At 37.3% G+C, this 21,163-nt stretch overlaps 1 protein-coding gene across 1 annotated transcript in view; it reads left to right on the forward strand.

The window, feature by feature from the left end:
- The first annotated feature begins 311 nt into the window (after window positions 1-311).
- Window positions 312-21,163, forward strand: part of LOC150030534 (uncharacterized) — a 25,074-nt gene continuing 4,222 nt past the window's right edge. Inside the window, exon 1 of the mRNA XM_090309620.1 lies at window positions 312-461. Within this exon, the coding sequence (XP_090165746.1) occupies window positions 312-461 (150 nt within the window). The remainder of the gene's footprint in view (window positions 462-21,163) is intronic.

Consider the following 21,163-nt stretch of genomic DNA (forward strand, 5'->3'; position numbering starts at 1 on the left):
GGGTGTCGACCCGTTAAGCAAGTTCAACGATGCGTTCGGCCGAAACTTATCCCCCAAATTGAGGTTGAAATCAATAAGCTGATTGAAGCAGGGTTCATCTGCGAAGTCAAATACCCAATGTGGATAGCCAACATTGTCCCAGTTAGAAAAAAGAATGGATAGCTTCGTGTCTGCGTGGACTTTCGTGACCTAAACAGCACATGCCTGAAAGACAATTTTCCATTGTCCATCACAGAGATCATGGTCGATGCGACAACGGACATGAGGCCTTATCCTTCATGGACAGATCGTTTGGGTATAACAAGATATGAATGGCCCTTGCAGATGAGGAAATGACGGCATTTCGAACCCCAAAAGGGATATCTTGCTACAAGATAATGCCCTTCGGGTTGAAGAATGCTGACGCCACTTATGAACGTGTCATGCAGAAGGTGTTTGACGATATGTTGTTATTGGGATTGGTATCCTAATTCTCACGGAGTCTTGTAGTTTGTAAACACTGTACACATTGTTATGAATAAAATAAAAGTTATTTTATTTTTGCATTTACTCATATCCAATAAACAAAGATCTGTGGTTATTGTATGTAAACTTAAGCATGTATATGAGATATACAAGTAGATCATGCCTTAAGTAATAACCTAAAAAGATCTGTAGTATAAGGATAAAGGAGGGATACCTTACCTTGGTGACACTACGGATACGACCCGCTTTGTAGAGGTATATAAGTGTTGTGAACTACTACAGATGGTCTGATCCTGGCAATTCATGTAGAGACATGCGAGTGGGGGTGTCTTATACAAAGAGTATGTATAAGACCGGACCACAAGATGACTAGTCTCTTTACATAACGTCGTTGATACTTGAAACTTACATCTCACCTAAACGACAATAGGTGACATGATCTTAATCCTGAGTGTTTCAGGAACTTCTGTCTTTAAGGGCGGTTCTTTGATTAGTATGGGTGAGAGTGACCAGATTGCAAACTCAAAAAGCCTATTCGAGGGTTTGTCTGATTTGGGAGTTAGGAACTCAGTTACACAAGATGGAATTCACTCCTTCCCTGAAGCAGGGGTAAGTAGATAGATTGCTCCCTTAAGCGCTGATTCCGGGTCTTGAACATAGTGGCCACATCCTTTCTTTGAAAGAGGACTAAGTCATAGTAGGACTATGACTTATGCTATGACTTATGTTCATTAAAGGAATCAGTGGTACTTAAGGAGTTAGATGTTACTACAGGGGCAAAACGATAAATTGGCCCAACTGTACTTACGAGTGATCTGTGAAAGGTTATCACACTATTGATTGGTTAATTTGGACATAAAATATATTTGTAGTAAGGAAAGTGCATTTGCAAGTCTTTAGTGGAGTGCCCGACAGTTAACGGATGGTGAATTCCGTGACTAAAGAGTTTAGTCAGTTATTCACGTACCATTGGAGCTTCAAACTACAGGTCCATAAGGTCCTCTTGGTAGCTCAATGAATTCAAGTTGAGAATTAGTTCTTGGTGTTAGTTTAAAGTGTTCAAATTGACAAGAGAAAATTCAATTATATATGATATAATTGGTGTGATGTATGAGATATATCAAGTGGAGGATTAATGTAAATGTGATTTACATTAAGTACCATAAAATAGAAAAAGAACTATGATTTATATGTTTCATGAGATGAAATATTAAAACTATAGGTTATAAATATAATATAGTAAGTTGGTTATCATATATATTTATAATAATATTAATTATTTGATAATTATCTCTCTCTAATAACCAATTGAGTGGGAGGTTATTGGTGGTTTTATAGTAACTGTGAGATAAAGGAAAAATATTTTCCTAAAATTAAAAGTTACTTAATTAAAAAAATAACTCACGGTGAAAGCTATCAAGTGAAAGTGTTTCACTAAGCGATAGCTAGTACAGAGACTAAACGATCATGCACATTGACTATATGATAGTTCATTCAGTTGGTCGTAGCTAAATGATCGTGTGGCATTGTCTATACGATAGGCTGCCATCTTCTACACGATTGAGCACACCATCTATATGATATAAAACTCTTATCTCCCACTTGCTCAATCATCTACACGATTGTTGTCCTCTAATCTCTTCATCTAACCAAGTTCATACAGAGCCCATAACTCCTGGATTCTCACACCGAGAATATGAAGGTAATCATTGTGGTGGTGTCCTCACTCAACTCGATTGATTTCGAGGTTCTGGAGGCCGTTTGTTGGGTTCGTGGTCATTGTGTTTGTTATGTTTGTGCTAGTGATCGTGTTGCACCGGTCGTTGCATTCGAGGTTTATATTGTTGTGGACGCTAGTAGATTGATCGAGAGACTTTGGAGAATGAGTCTTCAAAGGTACACATACTATATCCCTTGATTATCTTGTTAGCATGCTGTAATTTCTAGTTGTTGCATGACTTGTTAGTTTCCATTTTTTGTGACTATAATTATTTGTGTTCAATTTCGAATAGAATTTGGAACAATCCTTCTTCTGCTCATGGAAATCCTCATGTCTAATTTTCTTCAATTGGTATTAGAGGCAGATTGTTCTGATATTCTAAATTTAACTTCTGTTTTGAACTTGTTTACAGTCATGGTGGGTTTTCTGCATTGCGTTTAAATGTTAAATGCGTTTGTGGATAGTGTTGATGAATTTTTATGGGTTAATTACCTCTGTTTAAAGCTTTTTTAAAAAAAAAAAAAATTACAAAATGTTAATTTGTAAAGGCCCCTGTGTTTTTGGGCATAATTAACAAGCAACCGAGTCTGTAATTCAAAGTGTTTGAGTTAGTTGAGTTGTTCGTGATGAAGTTTCGAAGCATGGAGATGTGGTTCTCATCGAGGAAGAAGATCAAGGTTTGGTCGTATCATGTGGCTTCAGGTAAATGATCGTTGGGATTTGGCTAAACGATCGTGTAGAAATTTTTTGTGCAATCGTGTAGTATTTACTAAACGATCGTTTAGCTAATGCTAAATGATGGGGTAAAACGTTTACTCTATCGCGTAGTGTTGGTTGCCCGATGGCATGGACTCTGGAGGTAGACGATTGTGTATAGAGCATTTGATGCTCATCGTTTATTAAAAGACGTGCACACTAAATGATCGTGTAGTTTTCATGTTTCATCGCATAGTCACTGACTACACGATCACCCGTTATGCGATACCTTGTGCTTGCTCGGTGATCGTTTAGACGATTGTGCTTCACCGCATCATTGTCATTTAGATGATTGTTTACAGCTTGTGTTGTACATTACGTGCTGCATGATCGCATACTTTATGCTTCATCGCATAGTTAAGGTACACGATTGTTGATGAACAATCGTTTAGCTCAGAAAGCGTTGGTCAATGATTGAGTAAAGCGTTTACTCTTTTATGTAGGCGATCACAAGGTGTTTGGTACACGATCAAAGGAGATGCATTCTTTCGCCCGAATGGTTCAAGACCTGGTTCGCCTATTTGAACCAGAGACTCTTAACTATTTGTAATAGTTAGCTTTGATTTTTAGAATTTTGAGGCTAATTATCCCAGTTCATCAACTTTTACTTAATGTACATGAGATGTATGTGGTTTATATGGCATAGTGTATGACATATAGATTTGAAACCCACCTTAGGTTATGCAATTATTCATGCATCGTATATTATAAGTGTTATAATATGGCATGATGAAATTACGAGACAGCATGCGCATGTATCATGAAATATAAGAGTTATATTTATGCAGTAAGCATATTCATGCATCATCTTTATATTATAAGCATAATAATGTAAGGGTGAATGGAAGCATGTTTGCTTGGTTCATTGCTTGGTTGTATAAGTGTTATATAAAAATAGCAATGAATGAACAATGCATGGTGCATGACACTTAGGCTAATTTATAAAAGTTATGAATGCCTTGTATGTGTTTGCTTTGCGTTGTGGATGGTTTTGGTTGTTTCTGTTATAACCATTATAATAGAAATTAGAACTAAAATCAAGAAGAAAGAGTTGCATGTGGACTTAGGCAAACTCATGTTTTAAAAGGGTTTTAAAATTGGATTGAGATAGACCTAAGTTCAAGGTTATAATACGATTAGATACCTAAGTTCTAATCTTTTAAATTGGTTTAATAGGATTAAATTGATTGGCATAAAAGATTAAAATTGTATTAAATCTATCTATAAGGGACCTTTTGTCTAAGGCGGGTTCTGTCTAGGTTGGGGTACTTAAGCTGACGGAAACGAAACACCCCTACCTGGGAACCTACCTGGAAAGGTGAATTAGATAGATTTTCTGCAAGCATGCGACAGTTAATCAAAGACTTCATTAAAAAGTTTAATGGATGATGATCAAAAGTTGTTCAACTTTCTAAGGTAAAAGTTACTCTTGAGCAAACCTAAAAAGTCACTTAGTTAAAATCCTTAGCTGTATTTTTTCTAAGTAAACTAAACCCTAGGTTATAAAATACTCAGTAGGAGGAAGAGATATATATGATATGTTAATGATTTCACTCATGTTTCTCCTGAATGTTCACACCATAAGATTCATGCTTGGCGTCGTGGTGCCCTGGGAACATCCCCCTTCAGATGGTGTTTGTATGGGTCAATATCAAGGTGGACGGAGAGAGTATTTATAGTAAGTGGGTGAAGGGTGTGTGTCAAGACGTTCTGTGGTCTCCTTCATTGGTTCGCACCATGAGATCATTCTTGCACTCTCTCATGGCGCCCTGGGAGAGTCCCCCTTCGAATGGGTTTTGTGCAGTTGGTCAATATCAAGGTGAACTCTAGAAATGATTTTTTCCCTTTGGATTGGTTGCATGGGGTGAAACTCTAGGTTCTAAAATGACGGGTCACACTTACGAGAAATTGTTAAGTGAGTTAATGATTTCTTGACCAAATCAATAATGGCTAGTCATTATGGGAGCAAGAGTTGTTCTAGTATTAATGGTTGGTTGAGGTCTCAATTCAGAGGAGGGATAAATTAACCACCCTTCGGTGGCTTTTTTCCTTAACCTTTGAAGTGTCATTGCAAAACTAGATGTCATACAGGGTTCATTTCAGTTTTGCTAAACTGTATTAGATGTTTTATGTTTTTCAACGAGTATGTGTTAAAACCTAATGTAGGTCAATGTGTTTGTTTTTTCAGCAACATGTTTGATTTTCCGCTAAATGCCTCTAATTTGATCGATTTCATACAATGGAAAGAGTTCTTTACAACATATTTCGTGGTAAACAACCTCGAGTTTGTCATGGTTGAGGAGTGTCCTCAAGTCCCGACCCTTGATGCACCGCGAAATGTTCGTAATACATATGAGGTGTGGATGAAGGCTCATTGGCCTGGCTTCACATTGTGGCTAGCATACTTGATGCTTTGGCCAAAAGGGTTGAGAACATGGTCATTGCACGTAAGATCATGGACTCGTTGCAAGAATTGTTTGAACATTCATTCTTACTTTTTGAGCATAAAGGGATGGATGACAAAACCAGTAGTGTCAGTTCCCAAGTTAACCTCCAGAAAGAGACAGCAAGTGTTGCTGACTCTATTAAAGTTCATCGACGAGAAGTGTTCTCTGACATGGAACTTGGAGCTTATTTAGGGTCTGACAATGTTCCCACTACTCTCCAAAAGAGGAGGATGTCTAAAGACAGTAAATATGATTTATTGGTCTTGGAGATGTGTTTGGCAGAGAATGATGATCTGTCTGGATCCTTGATTCGAGTTCTACTAATCACGTCAGTTCTTCTTATCAAGGATTTAGTTCCTGGAAATTGTTGCCACAGGGAGAGATGACTCTTCGAGTCAGTACTGGTGAGGTTGTTTCAACTGTTGTTGTAGGCAGGCTGAAGTTATTTTTGGACAAGAAACATTATCTGTTACTGGATAATATTTTTGTAGTTCCTCATATCAAGAGAAACTTAATCTCGATTTCTTGTCTCATTGAACAAGGTTACACTGTCTCATTTTCTGAGAGTAAAGTGTTTATTTTCAAGAATGGTATGGAGATTGGCTTTGGTTCAATGGAAAATAACTTATATGTATTAAGGCTGTTAATCATAAAAGCCTTGCTTAATATTGAAATATTCAGTACAGTGACAACAGCTAAAAGACCAAAGGCTTCTCCCAAGGAAAACACCCATATTTGGCATCTACAGTTAGGTCACATCAACCTCAATATGATTGAGCGGTTGGTGAAATGTGGACTTCTAAAGAGTTTAGAAGAAAACTTTTTGCTGGTGTGTGAATCATGTTTTGAAGGCAAGATGACCAAACGACCTTTTACTGGAAAAAATTATAGAGCCAAGGAAACCTTGGAGCTTATACATTCAGACCTCTGTGGTCCGATGAGTGTTAGGCTCAAGGTGGGTATGAATATTTCATCTCTTTCATAGATGATTATTCGAGGTACGGATATCTCTACCTAATGCAACGTAAGTCTGAAGCCCTTGACAAGTTCAAGGAGTATAAGGCTGAAGTTGAAAACTTGTTAGGTAAGAAGATAAAAACACTATGATCTGATCTTGGTGGAGAGTATATGGACCTCCAATTCTAGAACTATATGATAAAACATGGAATTACGTTCCAACTCTCAGCCCCAGGTACACCTCAGTAGAATGGTGTATTAGAAAGAAGAAACATAACCTTGTTCGATATGGTTTGGTCTATGATGAGTTATGCTCATCTTCCAAACTCGTTTTGGGGTTTTGCAGTGGAGACTGCATGTTATATTTTGAACAATGCTATATTTTGAAAAAACCTTTTGAGCTGTGGAGAGGTCGTAAAGGTAGTTTACGTCACTTCAAGATATAGGGGTGTCTGGCCCATGTGCTAGTGACTAACCCGAAGAAACTGGAACCACGTTTGATAGTTTGCCTCTTTGTAGGCTATCCCAGGGAAACGAGGAGTGGATACTTCTATGATCCGAATGAGAATAAAGTGTTTATTTCTACAAATGCTATCTTATTGGAAGAAGACCACATCAAGGATCATAAACCACAAAGTAAGCTTGTTTTACATGAGATTTCTAGTGAGACTACTGAGGGTTCAACAAGAGTTATTGAATAGACCGATAGATCAACAAGAGTTGTTGAGGTCGGTTCATCTAATCAACCATCTCAAAAGTTGAGACTGCCTTGGCATAATGGGAGGATTGTGAACCCATTGGAACGCTAGATGGGTTTAACTGAAGCCCAAAACATTATTTCTGATGATGCGGTCGAGGATCCATTGTCTTATAAGCAAGCAATGAAGGATGTTGACAAAGATGAGTAGATTAAGGCCATGAACCAGGAAATGGAATCTATGTACTTCAATAAAGTCTGGGAACTTGTAGATCAGCCTGACGGGGTAAAAACTATAGGGTGTAAGTGGATCTACAGGCGAAAACGAAGTGTAGATGGAAAGGTGCAAACATTTAAGGCTAGACTCGTGGCAAAGGGTTATACCCAGGTTGAGGGAGTAGACTATAAGGAAACTTTCTCACCTGTTGTCATGTTGAAGTCTATTAGGATACTCCTATCCATAGCCACATTTTATGATTATGAGATATGACAAATGGACGCCAAGACTGCCTTTCTTAATGGTAATCTTGAGGAGACCATCTACATGACTCAACAAAAGAGGTTCATCGTTCTAGATCAAGAGCAAAGAGTTTGTAAGCTTAATAGGTCCATTTATGGGCTGAAACAAGCGTCTAGATCGTGGAACATTAGATTGGACAGTGCGGTCAAATCATTTGGTTTTGATCAGAACGTTGATTAGCCTTGTATTTACAAGAAGATCATCAACAGCTTAGTAGCTTTCCTAGTATTGTATGTGGATGATATCCTACTCATTGGGAATGATATAAGTTTTCTGACTGACATTAAGAAGTGGCTAGCCACCCAATTCTAAATGAAAGATTTGGGAGAGCCATAGTATATTCTAGGGATCCAGATCATTCGGGATCGTAAGAACAAGAGGTTAGCCTTGTCTTAGGCATCGTACATCGATCAAATGTTGATCAGGTATAGGATGCAGGATTCCAAGAGGGGTTTGTTACCCTTCAGGCATGGAATTGTTTTGCTAAGGATCTATGTCCTAAGACACCTCAAGAGGTCGAGAAGATGAGACGGATTCCCTATGCTTTAGCTTTTGGAAGCTTAATATATGCAATGTTATGTACTCGACCTAACATTTGCTATGTAGTAGGGATTATCAGCCGTTATCAGTCAAATCCAGGATTAGATCACTGGACGGTGGTCAAAATGATCCTTAAGTATCTTCATAGAACAAGGAACTACATGCTCGTGTATGGACATAAAGATTTGATCCTTACAAGATACACAGACTCTGACTTTCAGATTGATAGAGATTCTCGAAAATCGAATTCAGGGTCAGTGTCACTCTGAATGGAGGGGTTGTAGTGTGGCAAAACATCAAGCAAGGATGCGTCGCGAACTCCACTATGGAAGTCAAATATGTAGCCACTTGTGAAGCAGCTAAGAAGGCTGTTAGGATGAGGAAATTCCTTAAAGATTTAGAAGTTGTTCCAAATATGACTTTTCCGATCACTCTTTATTGTGATAACGACGGGGCTGTGGCAAATTTGAAGGAACTTTGGAGTCATCATAGAGGCAAGCATATAGAACGAAAATATTATTTGATTAGAGAGATTGTGCATCGAGGTGATGTGATAGTCACGAAGATCATGTCGGAGCACAACGTTACTGATCCGTTTACAAAGGCTCTCATAGGTAAAGTGTTCGAGGGTCATCTGGAGAGTCTAGGTCTATAGGATATGCGGCATCTTATCTAGGGCAACTTGGAGATGATACTAGGGTATAGATATGTCTAGTTTATTGTATATTGTACTTGTTTTTTCATGTATTGTACATTAGTCTCTCGAGGCATTAGGACAAGTGGGAGATTGTTGGGATTGGTGTCCTAATTCTCCTAGAGTCTCGTAGTTTGTAAACACTGTACACATTGTTATGAATAAAATAAGAGTTATTTTATTTTTGCATTTACTCATATCTAATAAACAAAGATACGTGTTTATTGTACGTAAACTTAAGCATATATATGAGATATACAAGTGGATCATGCCTTAAGTAATAACTTAAAAAGGTCTATAGTATAAGGATAAAGAAGGGATACCTTACCCTTGTGGCACTACGAATACGGAACGCTTTGTAGAGGTTTACAAGTGTTGTGAACTACTATAGATGGTCTAATCCTGACCATTCATGTGGAGACATGCGAGCGAGGGCGTCCTATACAAAAAGTTTGTATAAGATCAGACCACGAGATGACTAGTCTCTTTATATAACACCGTTGATACTTGAGACTTACATTTCACCTAAACGACCATAGGTGATATGACCTTAATCCTGAGTATTTTGAAAACTCCTACCTTTGAGGGTGGTCCTTTGATTAGTATAGGTGACAGTGGCCAGATTGCCAACTCATCAATCCTACCTTTTTGGGGATTTGTCTAATTTGGGAGCTGGGAACTCAGTTACACAAGATGGAATTCACTCTTTCCCCGAAATAGGTAAAAGTAGATAGATTTCTCCCTTATGCGCTAATTCCGGGTCTTGAACATAGTAGCCATCTCCTTTCTTTGGAAGAGAGGACTAAGTCATAGTAGAACTATGACTTATGTTCATTAGAGGGATCCGTGATACTTAAGGAATTAGATGTAACTACAAGGGCAAAATAGTAAATTAGACAGTTGTACTTATGAACGATTTGTAAAGGGTTATCGCATTATTGATTGGTTAATATGGACACAAAATGTATCTATAGTAAGGAGAGTGCAGCTGTCAGTCTTTAGTGGAGTGCTCGACAGTTAACAGATGGTAGATCCCGTGACTAAAGGGTTTAGTCAGTTATTCACATACCGTTGGAGCTTCAAACTACAGGTCCATAAGATCCCCTTGGTAGCTCAATGGATTCAAGTTGAGAATCAATTCTTGGTGTTAGTTTGAAATGTTCAAATTGACAAGAGGAAATTCAATTATATGTGATATAATTAGTGTGATGTATGAGATACATCAAGTGAAGGATTAAAGTAAATATGATTTATATTAAGTGCCATAAAAAAAAAAAAAAAAAAAAAAGAACTATGGTTTATATGTTTCATGAGATGAAATATTAAAACTATAGGTTATAAATATAATATGGTGAGTTAGTTATTATATTTATTTGTAATAATATTAATTATTTGATAATTATCTCTTTTTCTCTAATAACCAATTGAGTGGGAGGTTATTGGTGGTTTTATGGTAACCGTGAGATAAAAGGAAAAATGTTTTCCTAAAATTAATAGTTACTTAATTCGGAAATAACTCACGTTGAAAGCTATCAAGTGAAAGTGTTTACTAAGTGATAACTAGTAAAGAGACTAAACGATCGTGCACATTGACTATACGATAGTTCATTCAGCTGGTCGTAGGCTGTCATCTTCTACACGATTCAGCACATCATCTATACGATAGACAGCTCTTATCTCCCACTTACTCAATCGTCTACATGATTTTGTCCTTTAGTCTCTTCCTCTAACCAAATTCATACAGAGCCCACAACTCCTTGATTCTCACACCGAGAATACCAAGGTAACCATTGTGGTGGTGTCCTCATTCAACTCGATTGATTTCGAGGTTTTGGAGGTCTTCGTTATGTTTTTTATCGTTATGTTCGTGCTGGTGATCGTGTTGCACCGGTCGTTGTGTTTGAGAGCTGTGTTGCTGTGGACGCTGGTAGATTGATCGAGGGAGTTTGAAGAATAAGTTTTCAAAGGTATGCATACTCTATCCTTTGATTATCTTGTTAGCATGTTGTAATTTCTAATTGTTGCATGACTTGTTAGTTTCCATTTTTTGTGACTGGAATTGTTTGTGTTCAATTTCAAATGGAATTTGGAACGATCCTTCCACTGCTCATGGAAATCCTCATGTCTGATTTCCTTCAGTTGCAGAAACACGTAGAATACTATGTGGATGACCTTGTGGTCAAGAACAAATGACGACAAGACCACTTGAGAGATCTATGAACTGTGTTCGATCTTCTGCGAAAGTACCAGTTAAAAATGTACCCTCTCAAATGTGCGTTTGGCGTAACCTCAAGGAAGTTTCTGGGCTTCTTTGTGAGACATCGAGGGATAGAGATAGATCAATCTAAGATCAATGCCATCTAAAAGATGCCGAGGCTAAGGAATCTACATGACTTGAGAAGTCTGCAAGGACGTCTGTCCTACATCCAAAGGTTTATTTCTAATCTGGCAGGGGCGGTGTCAACCCTTTCAGAGACTAATGAGAAAGGGAGAAAATTTTGAATGGGATGAGGCCTGCCAAAATACCTTTGATAGCATAAAGAGGTACCTGCTCAGTCCTTTTGTCTTAGGAGCCCTAATAGCAGGCAAGCCATTAATATTGTACATCACAACGCAAGAGGAATCGTCGGGGGTATTGTTGAAATAAGAATGAGAGAAAGGAAAAGAATATGCTCTCTACTCCCTAAGCAGGACCTTAAACGGAGCTGAGATTAACTATTCTCATATTGAGAAAACATATATTACACTCTTCTTTTCTATAGATAAGTTGAGATGCTACATGCAAGCCTTCACAATATGTTTAATTTTGAAAGCCGATCCCATCAAATACGTTCTATCTAGGCCAATCATCTCAGGGCGTTTAGCTAAGTTGGCAATCATGCTTTAGCAATAAGACATCGTTTATGTGCTGCAAAAGGCGATTAAAGGGCAAACATTGGCCGACTTCTTGGCAGATCACCCGATTCCATCAGATTGGAAGTTAAGTGAAGACTTGCCTGACGATGAAGTTCTCTTCACAGAAATCATGGGGTCTTTGGTCATGTTCTTTGATTGTGCGGCCCAGAGAAGTGGTGCGGGGGTAGGCATCATCCTCATTTTGTCAGAAAAGCACATGCTGCCTTATAGCTTCACACTTACTGAATTGTGCTCGAACAATGTCGCTGAATACCAAGACTTCATAATCGGCCTCTAAATGGCCTTGGAGATTGGGGTATCCTACATAGAGATTTTCGGTGACTCAAAGTTGGTAATTAATCAGCTCTTATGCCAATATGATGTGAAGCATGACGACTTGAAGCTCTACTTCATCTATGCCTAAAAATTGATGGAAAAATTCGAGAGTGTGGCATTGGAGCATGTCCCGAGGACGAAAAATAAGAAGGCAAACATTTGGCAAACTTAGCTGCTACCCTGACAGTTTTGGACGATGTATCTCTTAGTATATCACTTTGACGAAGGTGGGTTATACCTCCGATTGAGATCGCATGTGAGGACATTAATGCGGTATCAGTCTGCTTAACCGACGAGGAAGACTGGCAGCAGCCTATTGTAGATTACCTTGAGCATGGAAGGTTTCTGTGAAGGAAATCGGACATGAGGATTTCCATGAGAAGCGGAATGATCATTCCAAATTCCATTCATATTTGAACATACACAATTACAATTGGCTAACGGAAACTAACTGGTCATGCAACATTCGAAATCACAACATGTTTTTAATACGATCAAGGGAAAGAATAAATATACCTTTAAATACTCATCTTCAAACTCCCTCAATCACGAATGCTCGTACAATCTCCAAGACTGCAACACGGGAATGCTCGAACACAGTGACCGGAACACTGCACGATCAACAACAATCTCGAACACAATGATCCCAAAGATCACGAACACAAGGAATGACCTCCAAAAACCTCGACTTAGTCGAGTTAAGTACGACACCACCACAATGGCTACCTTGTTATTCTCGGTGTGAGAATCCAGAAGTGTAGGCTCTATATAGACTTGGTTAGAGAACGAGATCTGAGGAAGAACAATCGTATAAACGATTGAGCAAGTGGGAGATGAAAAGGTCTACTGTATAAACAATGCCCAATTGTTTAACAACTGCTATGCGATCGTTTAGCAAACGTTCCAGATAGTTTAGCTAATGGCCAGCTGTGTGAACTATCGTGTAGTGTCACTCCACGATCATTTAGTCTCTCTTCAACTATCGTTTAGTGAATCTAATTCACTTGATAGTCTTTTCGTGAGTAATTTATGAGAATAGAAAATCTCTTTTCAACAACAACTAAATTTAGGAAAACATTTTTCTTTTTATCTCACGGTTACCATGAAACTATCAATAACCTCCCACTCAATTGGTTATTAGAGAAAAAGATATAATTATCCAATAATTAATATTATTATAAATATATATGATAACCAACTTACCATACTATATTTATAACCTATAGTTTTAATATTTCATCTCATAAAACATATAAACCATAGTTCTTTTTCTATTTCATGGTACTTAATGTAAATCTCATTTACATTAATCCTCCGCTTGATGTATCTAATACATCACATCGACCATATCATATATAATTGAATTTTCTCTTGTCAATTTGAACATTTCAAATCAACACTAAAAACTGATTCTCAACTTGAATCCATTGAGCTACCAAGGGGATCTGTAGCTCGAAGCTCCAACGGTACGTAAATAACTGAATAAACTCTTTAGTCACGGGATCCACCATCCGTTAACTGTCAGACACTCCACTAAAGACCGGCAGTTGAACTCTCCTTACTACAAATATATTATGTGTCTATATCAACCAATCAACAGTGCGATAACCCTTTACAGATCCCTCGTAAGTACATCTGGACAAATAACTGTTATGCCTCTGTAGTTACACCTAACTCCTTAAGTACCACTGATCCCTCTAATGAACATAAGTCATAGTCCTACTATGACTGAGTCCTCTCTTCCAAAGAGAAGTTGTAGCCACTATGTTCAAGACCCGGAATCATCCCTTAAGGGAGCAATCTATTTACTTACCCTTGCTTTGGGGAAGGAGTGAATTCCATCTTGTGTAACTGAGTTCCCAGCTCCCAAATCAGACAAATCCCCAAAAAAGTAGGCATGTTGAGTTGGCAATCTGGCCACTCTCACCCATACTAATCAAATGCCTGCCCTCAAAGGCTGAAGTTCCGAAAACACTCAGGATTGAGGTCATGTAACCTATGGTCGTTTAGGTGAGATGTAAGTCTCAAATATCAACGACGTTATATACAGAGACGAATCATCTCGTGGTTCAGTATTATATAAACTCTTTGTATAGGACACCCTCGCTCGCATTTCTCCACATAAATGGTCAGGATCTACCATCTGTAGTAGTTCACAATGTTGGGTTTTATGTCCTAAACTCTTTGTAAAATGATAAACATATTCTATAATCAATATACTTATTATTGATTTCATAAATTGTATGAAAGTCAAAATCCAATAAACTAAGACCCATGAGTATTGTATGAGTACTTAAACTTTATGTGGAGACATAAGAATGGATCAAGTTCGAGTAAATAGTCAAAATGATCTATGGTACATGAATAAGATTGGGTACCTTATTCTGGTAACACCATTGGATGTAGCCTATTCTGTAGTTGTTATAAAGAGTTGTAAAGTGCTATATACGATGTGATCCTAATTCGTACATGTTATGACATGAGTAGTGGGGGCGTTCTATACAATGAGTTTGCATAAGATCGGACCAAGAAATAAGTCACTCTTACTTTATAACGTTGTTTACTGTATAAGACTGACTATTTCACCTAGATGACCTGGGTAACTCAATCTTAATCCTGAGTTAACTATGAACTCCTGTTTATTGGGGATTGCCCTTAGATTTTCATAGGTGAGGGTTGGCTCAACAGCGCCGGCTCAATAAGACTCCTATTTCAGGGATAAGACGTAATAGATAACTGGGGACATAGGGTGCAAGATGGAGTTCACACCTACCCGATTTAGGGATAGAACAAAGGTTGTTCTCTTAAGTACTGAATCCAGGTCTTGAACAAGGGGTCTCACCCTCTCATTGCACTGAAAGAGTTTGGTTTAGTGATCGGATCACAAACCAGTTGTTCATTAGAGGACCAGTAGGAACTTGAGAAATAAAACGTAATCTCGGGGGTAAAATAGATATTTGACCCAGCCGTTATTACGAACAACCTTTGAAAGGTCGACTTGCTGATTATGGTTAAATAATGTGGACATAATATATCTACAGTGAGGGGAGTGCAACTATGGGCTTTAGTGCAGTGACCCATTAGTTAAGAATGGGGATTAATCTTGTCTAATGGGTTTAGCCAATTAATAGCGGATCGTTGGAGCCCATGATCTATAGGTCCGCGAGGTCGCCCTACTAGCTCGTAACGGATTAGTTGTAGAATAACGTGATAAGTTAATTTAAAACGTTCAAATTAGAATTAAGGGAATTAGTAATTATATGAGATATAATTAGGTATTTAATTTTGAGAATTAAACGAAATAGGAGAATTTATATATTTAAATATGATTTAAATATATAAATATGGATTTGTGTAAAAATTAATTTAATATTTTATATTAAGTTAATTAAGTTTTATTTAAAATTAATTTATGAAATTAATTTTATTTTTCAGTTTTAAAATCAAAATGAATTTTAAAATCAAGTTTTGATTTTTGAGATAAAATTGAAAAAGAGAAAAACAAAATACAAAATGGAAAAAGTTGATTTTCCATTATCCATCTTTCAACTTGCTCACACAAATAGCATAATCTTTGCCTTGTCTTCTCCAAGCATGAGCTGCAATTTATGCAACTCTATCCTTTGCATGTTGATTTGCAATATAATGAAAAGATTGATGTGAAATTTGGGCATGCAATCTATAGAGAATTTTAGAGAAAATTCGGGTTGAAGAAAGGGTTCTTCACTAAGATTACTGCTGTGAACTTTTCTTCTTCATCCCTTGATTCAAGCTTGTTTTGAGTCCCACAACTCAATCTAGAGGACCAAGAGAATAATGGGGAAGATCTTGTGGTGGTCTGTAACAAGATTCGGAGAAGATAGCAACTGGAGAAGGAGCTTTGAAAAAGTTATATAAGAGGTATGTCTTGAAACTCACTTGTTTTTTACAAGAGCATGCTTTATATTTTGCCAAAATTAGTGAATTTGAGTGCTTAGATGATCCCTATGCTTCCACTGTTGCTGATACATTCCTACACACAATACTTGCAAACCTCTACAAAGCGGGTCGTATCCGTAGTGTCACAAGGATCAGGTATCCCTCCTTAATTCTTATACTACAGACCTATTTAGGTTATCACTTAAGGCATGATCCACTTGTATATCTCATATACATGCTTAAGTTTACATACAATAACCATGGAGATTTGTTTATTGGATATGAGTAAATGCCAAATAAAATAACTCTCATTTTATTCATAACAATGTGTATAGATTACAAACTACGAGACTCTGGGAGAATTAGGACACCAGTCCCAACATTGTGGATGACCCTCACTATAAAATCGAGATTCGAAGGAGGGCTGCGCATTTCATTTACTACAAAGGGGTCTTATACCGCTGATCCCTTGAAGGACTCTTCCTTCAATGCCTCAAAAAAGAGGAGTCAATGAAGGCTTTGAAAGAAGCGCATTCAGGCGTATGCGACACGCATCAATCTGAACCAAAGCTATAGTTCCAACTGAAAAGGATGGGCTACTACTGGCCGAGTATGATCCAAGATTCAATGGAATACGCAAAGAAGTGCGAAGTTTGTCAATAGCATGCAAATTTCATTCATCAACCGCCCGAGCCTCTGCATCCGACTATAGCTTCGTGGCCTTTTGAAGCATGGGGGCTTGATTTTGTTGGCCCTATAACGCCTAAGTCATTAGCAGGGCATTCTTATATCCATGTAGCCACTGACTACTTTTCAAGATAAGTTGAGGATATCGCTTTAAAGGAAGCTAAGAAAGAAAATGTGGTGGACTTTATCCAAACTCACATCATCTATCGGTACGGTATCCCCCATCAAATCGTGATAGATAATGAGAGGCAGTTCTCCAATAGCTTGATGGACAAGGTTGTGTCAGAAATTCAAATTCAAGCAGTACAAGTCGTTCATGTATAATGCTCTTGCAAATGGGTTGGCAGAGGCATTCAACAAGATGTTGTGCAACCTGCTGCTGAAAAAATTATCTCTAAGTCCAAAAGAGATTGGCAAGAAAAGATCGTTGAACTGCTGTAGGCTTATCGCACCACTCATCGTAGCCTTATAGAAGTCATTCCGTACTCTCTTGTTTGTGGGGTAGAGGTTGTCCTTCCTTTGGAAAGAGAAATTCCATCACTAAGAATGACAGTACAAGAAGGATTGACTACAGAAGACAATGCCAAGCTACGTCTCCAAGAGTTGGAAGCACTGAACGAAAAACGACTAGAAGCTCAACAAGCATTGGAGTGTTTCCAAGCATGAATGTCTAAGGCTTTTGATGGGCACCTAAAGCCTCGATCTTTTCAAGTCGGTGATCTAGTGCTTACTTAAGAAGACCTATTAACACAACGAGACATACGGGAAATAAGTTCACACCTAAATGGGATGGGCCCTATGTCGTCAAAGAAGTTTATACAAATGGAGCATACAAGAGTGTTGATCAAGACGGACTAAGAATTGACCCAATCAATGACAATTTTTTCAAGAAGTTTTACGCTTAACGAATGTTAATTATAAAAAAAAAAAAAAAAAAAAAGAACTCCTCATCATAAGACCCTAAACCACATGTTGCTCTTGACCTGCATGAGCTTAAAAGGTGAACAACCAAAAAAAAAAAAAACATTTGAACTACGTCATGACTTGATCCTTTTTTTCGAGGGTACATAGGCAACTTAAAGAAATTTAAGTTCAGTCTATAAAAAAAAGGGTACCATAATCACCTTACGTATGGCGCTACATGACAGAATGAAGATGTTCATTTCTACTGGGGGCAACACGACAAATTGAAGATATTCATCTCTACTAGGGGCAATGCAAAAAATTAAAGATGCAAATCGTCTGTATGATGCTACACAGGTTGGATGTATACAATAAGGTTATCGTTAAAAATTCAATTATCTTTTCATTCACTTAAATAAAGAAGAAGTGTTGGGCGTTCATCACTTCAAATTTGAAGCATCACTTGTCTATAGTTCGACTCTTCTTCTTCAACTATAGACGTTCTTCAAGATTAAGTTCAGAAGTTTTGCTGATGCTTCTTTAAATTAAAATTCAGAGACTTTACCGATGCTTATTAAAATTCATGATTGAAGGATTTGTCAATGCTTTATCAAATTTAAAGCTCAAAGGCTTTGTTGATGCTCCTTCATCTTCAATTTTAAAGGCTTCGTCGATACCCTTCTATCTTCAAGTTCAGAAGCTTAATTAATGCTTCTTCATCTTCAAGTCTAGAGGCTTCACTGGTGCTTTTCCATCTGCAAATCTAGAGGCTTCGTTGGTACTCCTCCATCTTCAAGTTCAGAGGTTTCATCAATGCTTCTCCATATTCAAGTGTGAAGGCTTCGTCGGTGCCTCTCCATCTTTAAGTTCAAAGGTTTCATCGATGACCCTCCATCTTCGAGCTCAGAGGTTTCGTTAATACTCCTCCATGTTCGAGTTCAGAGGATCCGTCGATGTTCCTCCATCTTTAAGTTTAGAGGCTTCACCGATGCTCTTCCATCTTCCAATTCACAGGTTTCACCATTTCCTCTTCAAAGTCAAGTTTGAATGCTTTGTTTCTTCTCCAAAATATTGGTGCAACTTCCTTCCTTCTCCAAAATGTTTGTGCAACTTTGCTTCCTCCCCAAAAATGTTAGTGAGCTCCACCCCCTCTCCAAAATGTTGGTGCAAGCTTCGTTCATTCTCTAAAATGTTGTTGCAGCTTTGCCTCCTCTCTAAAATGTTGTTGCAACTTCACCTTTTCTACAAAAATGTTGCTATAGCTCCATCTCATCTCTGAAAATAAAGTCTGGTTCTCCTACCTTTGCCACAAATGCGAGATCAAGTTCGATCTTCCTGGCTCTGCTTCATATGCAAGATCAAGTTTGGTCCGTCTGTCTTCACCTCATCTGCAGAATCGCGTCTGGTCTTCCTAGCTTCGCCTCATATTCAAGATCAAGTTTGGTTCATCTAGTAGAGCTGGCGATCACCTCTGCAGGCTACACAGCTAGCACAAAGAAGTTGTGTTTAGCAGGAGTCAGATCGTTGAGAGCTGACAACCACTCCTGCAGGCTATACAGTCGCCCACACTTAGGGTTGTATCTAGCAAGAGTCAAATCGTTGTTGGTGGAGCTGGCAGGCTACGCAGTCACCCACATAGAGGTTGCGTCTAACAGGAGTCAGATCATTGTTGGTAGAGTTGGCAACCCCCCCTACAAGCTACACAGTCACCCACATAGGGGTTGTGTCTAGCAGGAGTCAGATCGTTATTGGCGGAGCTAGTGACCACCCTTGCAGGCTATGTAGTCACCCACATAGGGGCTGCGTATAGCAGAAATTAGATTGTTGTTGGCAGAGCTGGCGACCACCCCTGTAGGCTATGTAGTCACCCACGTAGGGGCTACGTATAACAGGAATTAAATCGTTGTTGGCGGAGCTGGCGACCACCCCTGCAAGCTACACAGTCACCCACATAGGGATTGTGTCTAACAGGTGTCAGATCGTTGTTGGCGGAGATGACGACCACCCCTGTAGGCCACACAGTCACCCACACTGAGGTTGTGTCTAGTAGGAGTCAGATCGTTGCTGGTGGAGTCGGAAATCACATATCAAAAGCCCCCTGCTAATATATAAATATATGTACATATATATAAGAAAAAAAATGAAAAAAGAACCCACCTTTTGGCCCTTTAAAGTGCAGGTTGCTAGCAGTTCTTTGCTGGTAATTCTAACTCCTATAAAAAAGAGCAAGGGGCAAGTTAGTTTTTTTAAAAAAAGAAAAAAAGAAAAAAAGAAAAAAAATCAAAGGAAAAGAAAGAAAAGAAAGAAAAGAAACAAACAAAACAAAAAAAGAAAGAAATAAAAAATAATGTGGGTAAAAAAAGAGAAAAAAGAGAGAAAGAAAAAAGAAAAAGAAAAAAAAAAGAGAGAGATGAGAAAGGAAAGGAGGAAAAGAAGATAAAGGAAAGTTCAGAAGAAGAGGGAATGAGGATAATGCAGGGATTTGAGGTCCTATTTATAAAGGTTCTCGGGTTTAAGGTCCTATTTATAAAGGTTCTCAGGTTCCTAACAAATTAGGAAATCAAAATCAAATAAAGATTTGATTTAAAATATTAGATTTCATAATTTGATTCTATCCCAGTTTTAAATTAAATTTTTTTAAAAAATAATTAAATTTCCTATTTAATTTGATTTTATTAGATTTTGTTCTCAAATTTATCTTCAATCAACCTTTGGACATATTCCAAATTTTATTCAACTTTGAGATTAAATTGTAGATAAAATCTCAAATTAAAATTTTGGGCATCTTTTAAATTTTATATCAAATCCATCCAAATTTATGTTCTTATCCCTATTTCCAAATCGAATTATGGAAAAGATCTAAAATTCATCCCATGACCATATTTCAAATTTTATTCCAAATACAAATTATCGAAGTTGAGTTTTTATCTTCAATCAAAATAAATTGAGGATAAAAAAATTCAATTAATCTCTCATTAAAATTTGGGCATATTCCAAATTTTATTTCAAATTCAAATCATCCAAATTTAACCTTCTATCCTCAAAGTCAAATTAAATTTGGGACAAAGTCTCAAGTATCTTAAATTAAAAATTTAGTCATATTCCAAATTTCATACTAAATTCAAATTTCTAAATTCTTATCTCCAAATCAAATTAAATTGGGGATAAAACTTGAAATTTTTTTTAAATTAAAAATTTGGCCATATTCTAAATTTCTTTTTTAAAATGCAAAATTTAAGTTTTTATTTCTAAATAAAATTAAATTAGGGATAGAACTTGAAATTTTTCTTAAATTAAAAATTTGGCAATAGTCTAAATTTCATTTTAAATTCAAATTTTTTTTAATAGTTTTATCTCCAAATCAAATTAAATTAGGGACAAAACTTGAATTTTTTCTTAAATTAAACTTTGGTCATATTCCAAATTTCTAAATTTAAATTTTTAAGTTTTTGTCTCCAAATCAGAATAAATTGGGGATGAAAACTTGAACCTTTTCTTAAAGTTTGGCCAGGTCCCAAACTTTATCATAAATTTTAATCAAACTTATGTATTAAATTCATAGTTTGATTATTTGAACATATCGAAGTCAAGAATGAATTTCTTGTATCTCGATTCTAACTTTATATTT

The sequence above is a fragment of the Benincasa hispida genome, unplaced genomic scaffold (assembly GCF_027475165.1).
Source record: "Benincasa hispida cultivar pf3 unplaced genomic scaffold, pf3_genome.v1.1 HicScf1848, whole genome shotgun sequence".
Taxonomy (NCBI): Eukaryota; Viridiplantae; Streptophyta; class Magnoliopsida; order Cucurbitales; family Cucurbitaceae; genus Benincasa; species Benincasa hispida.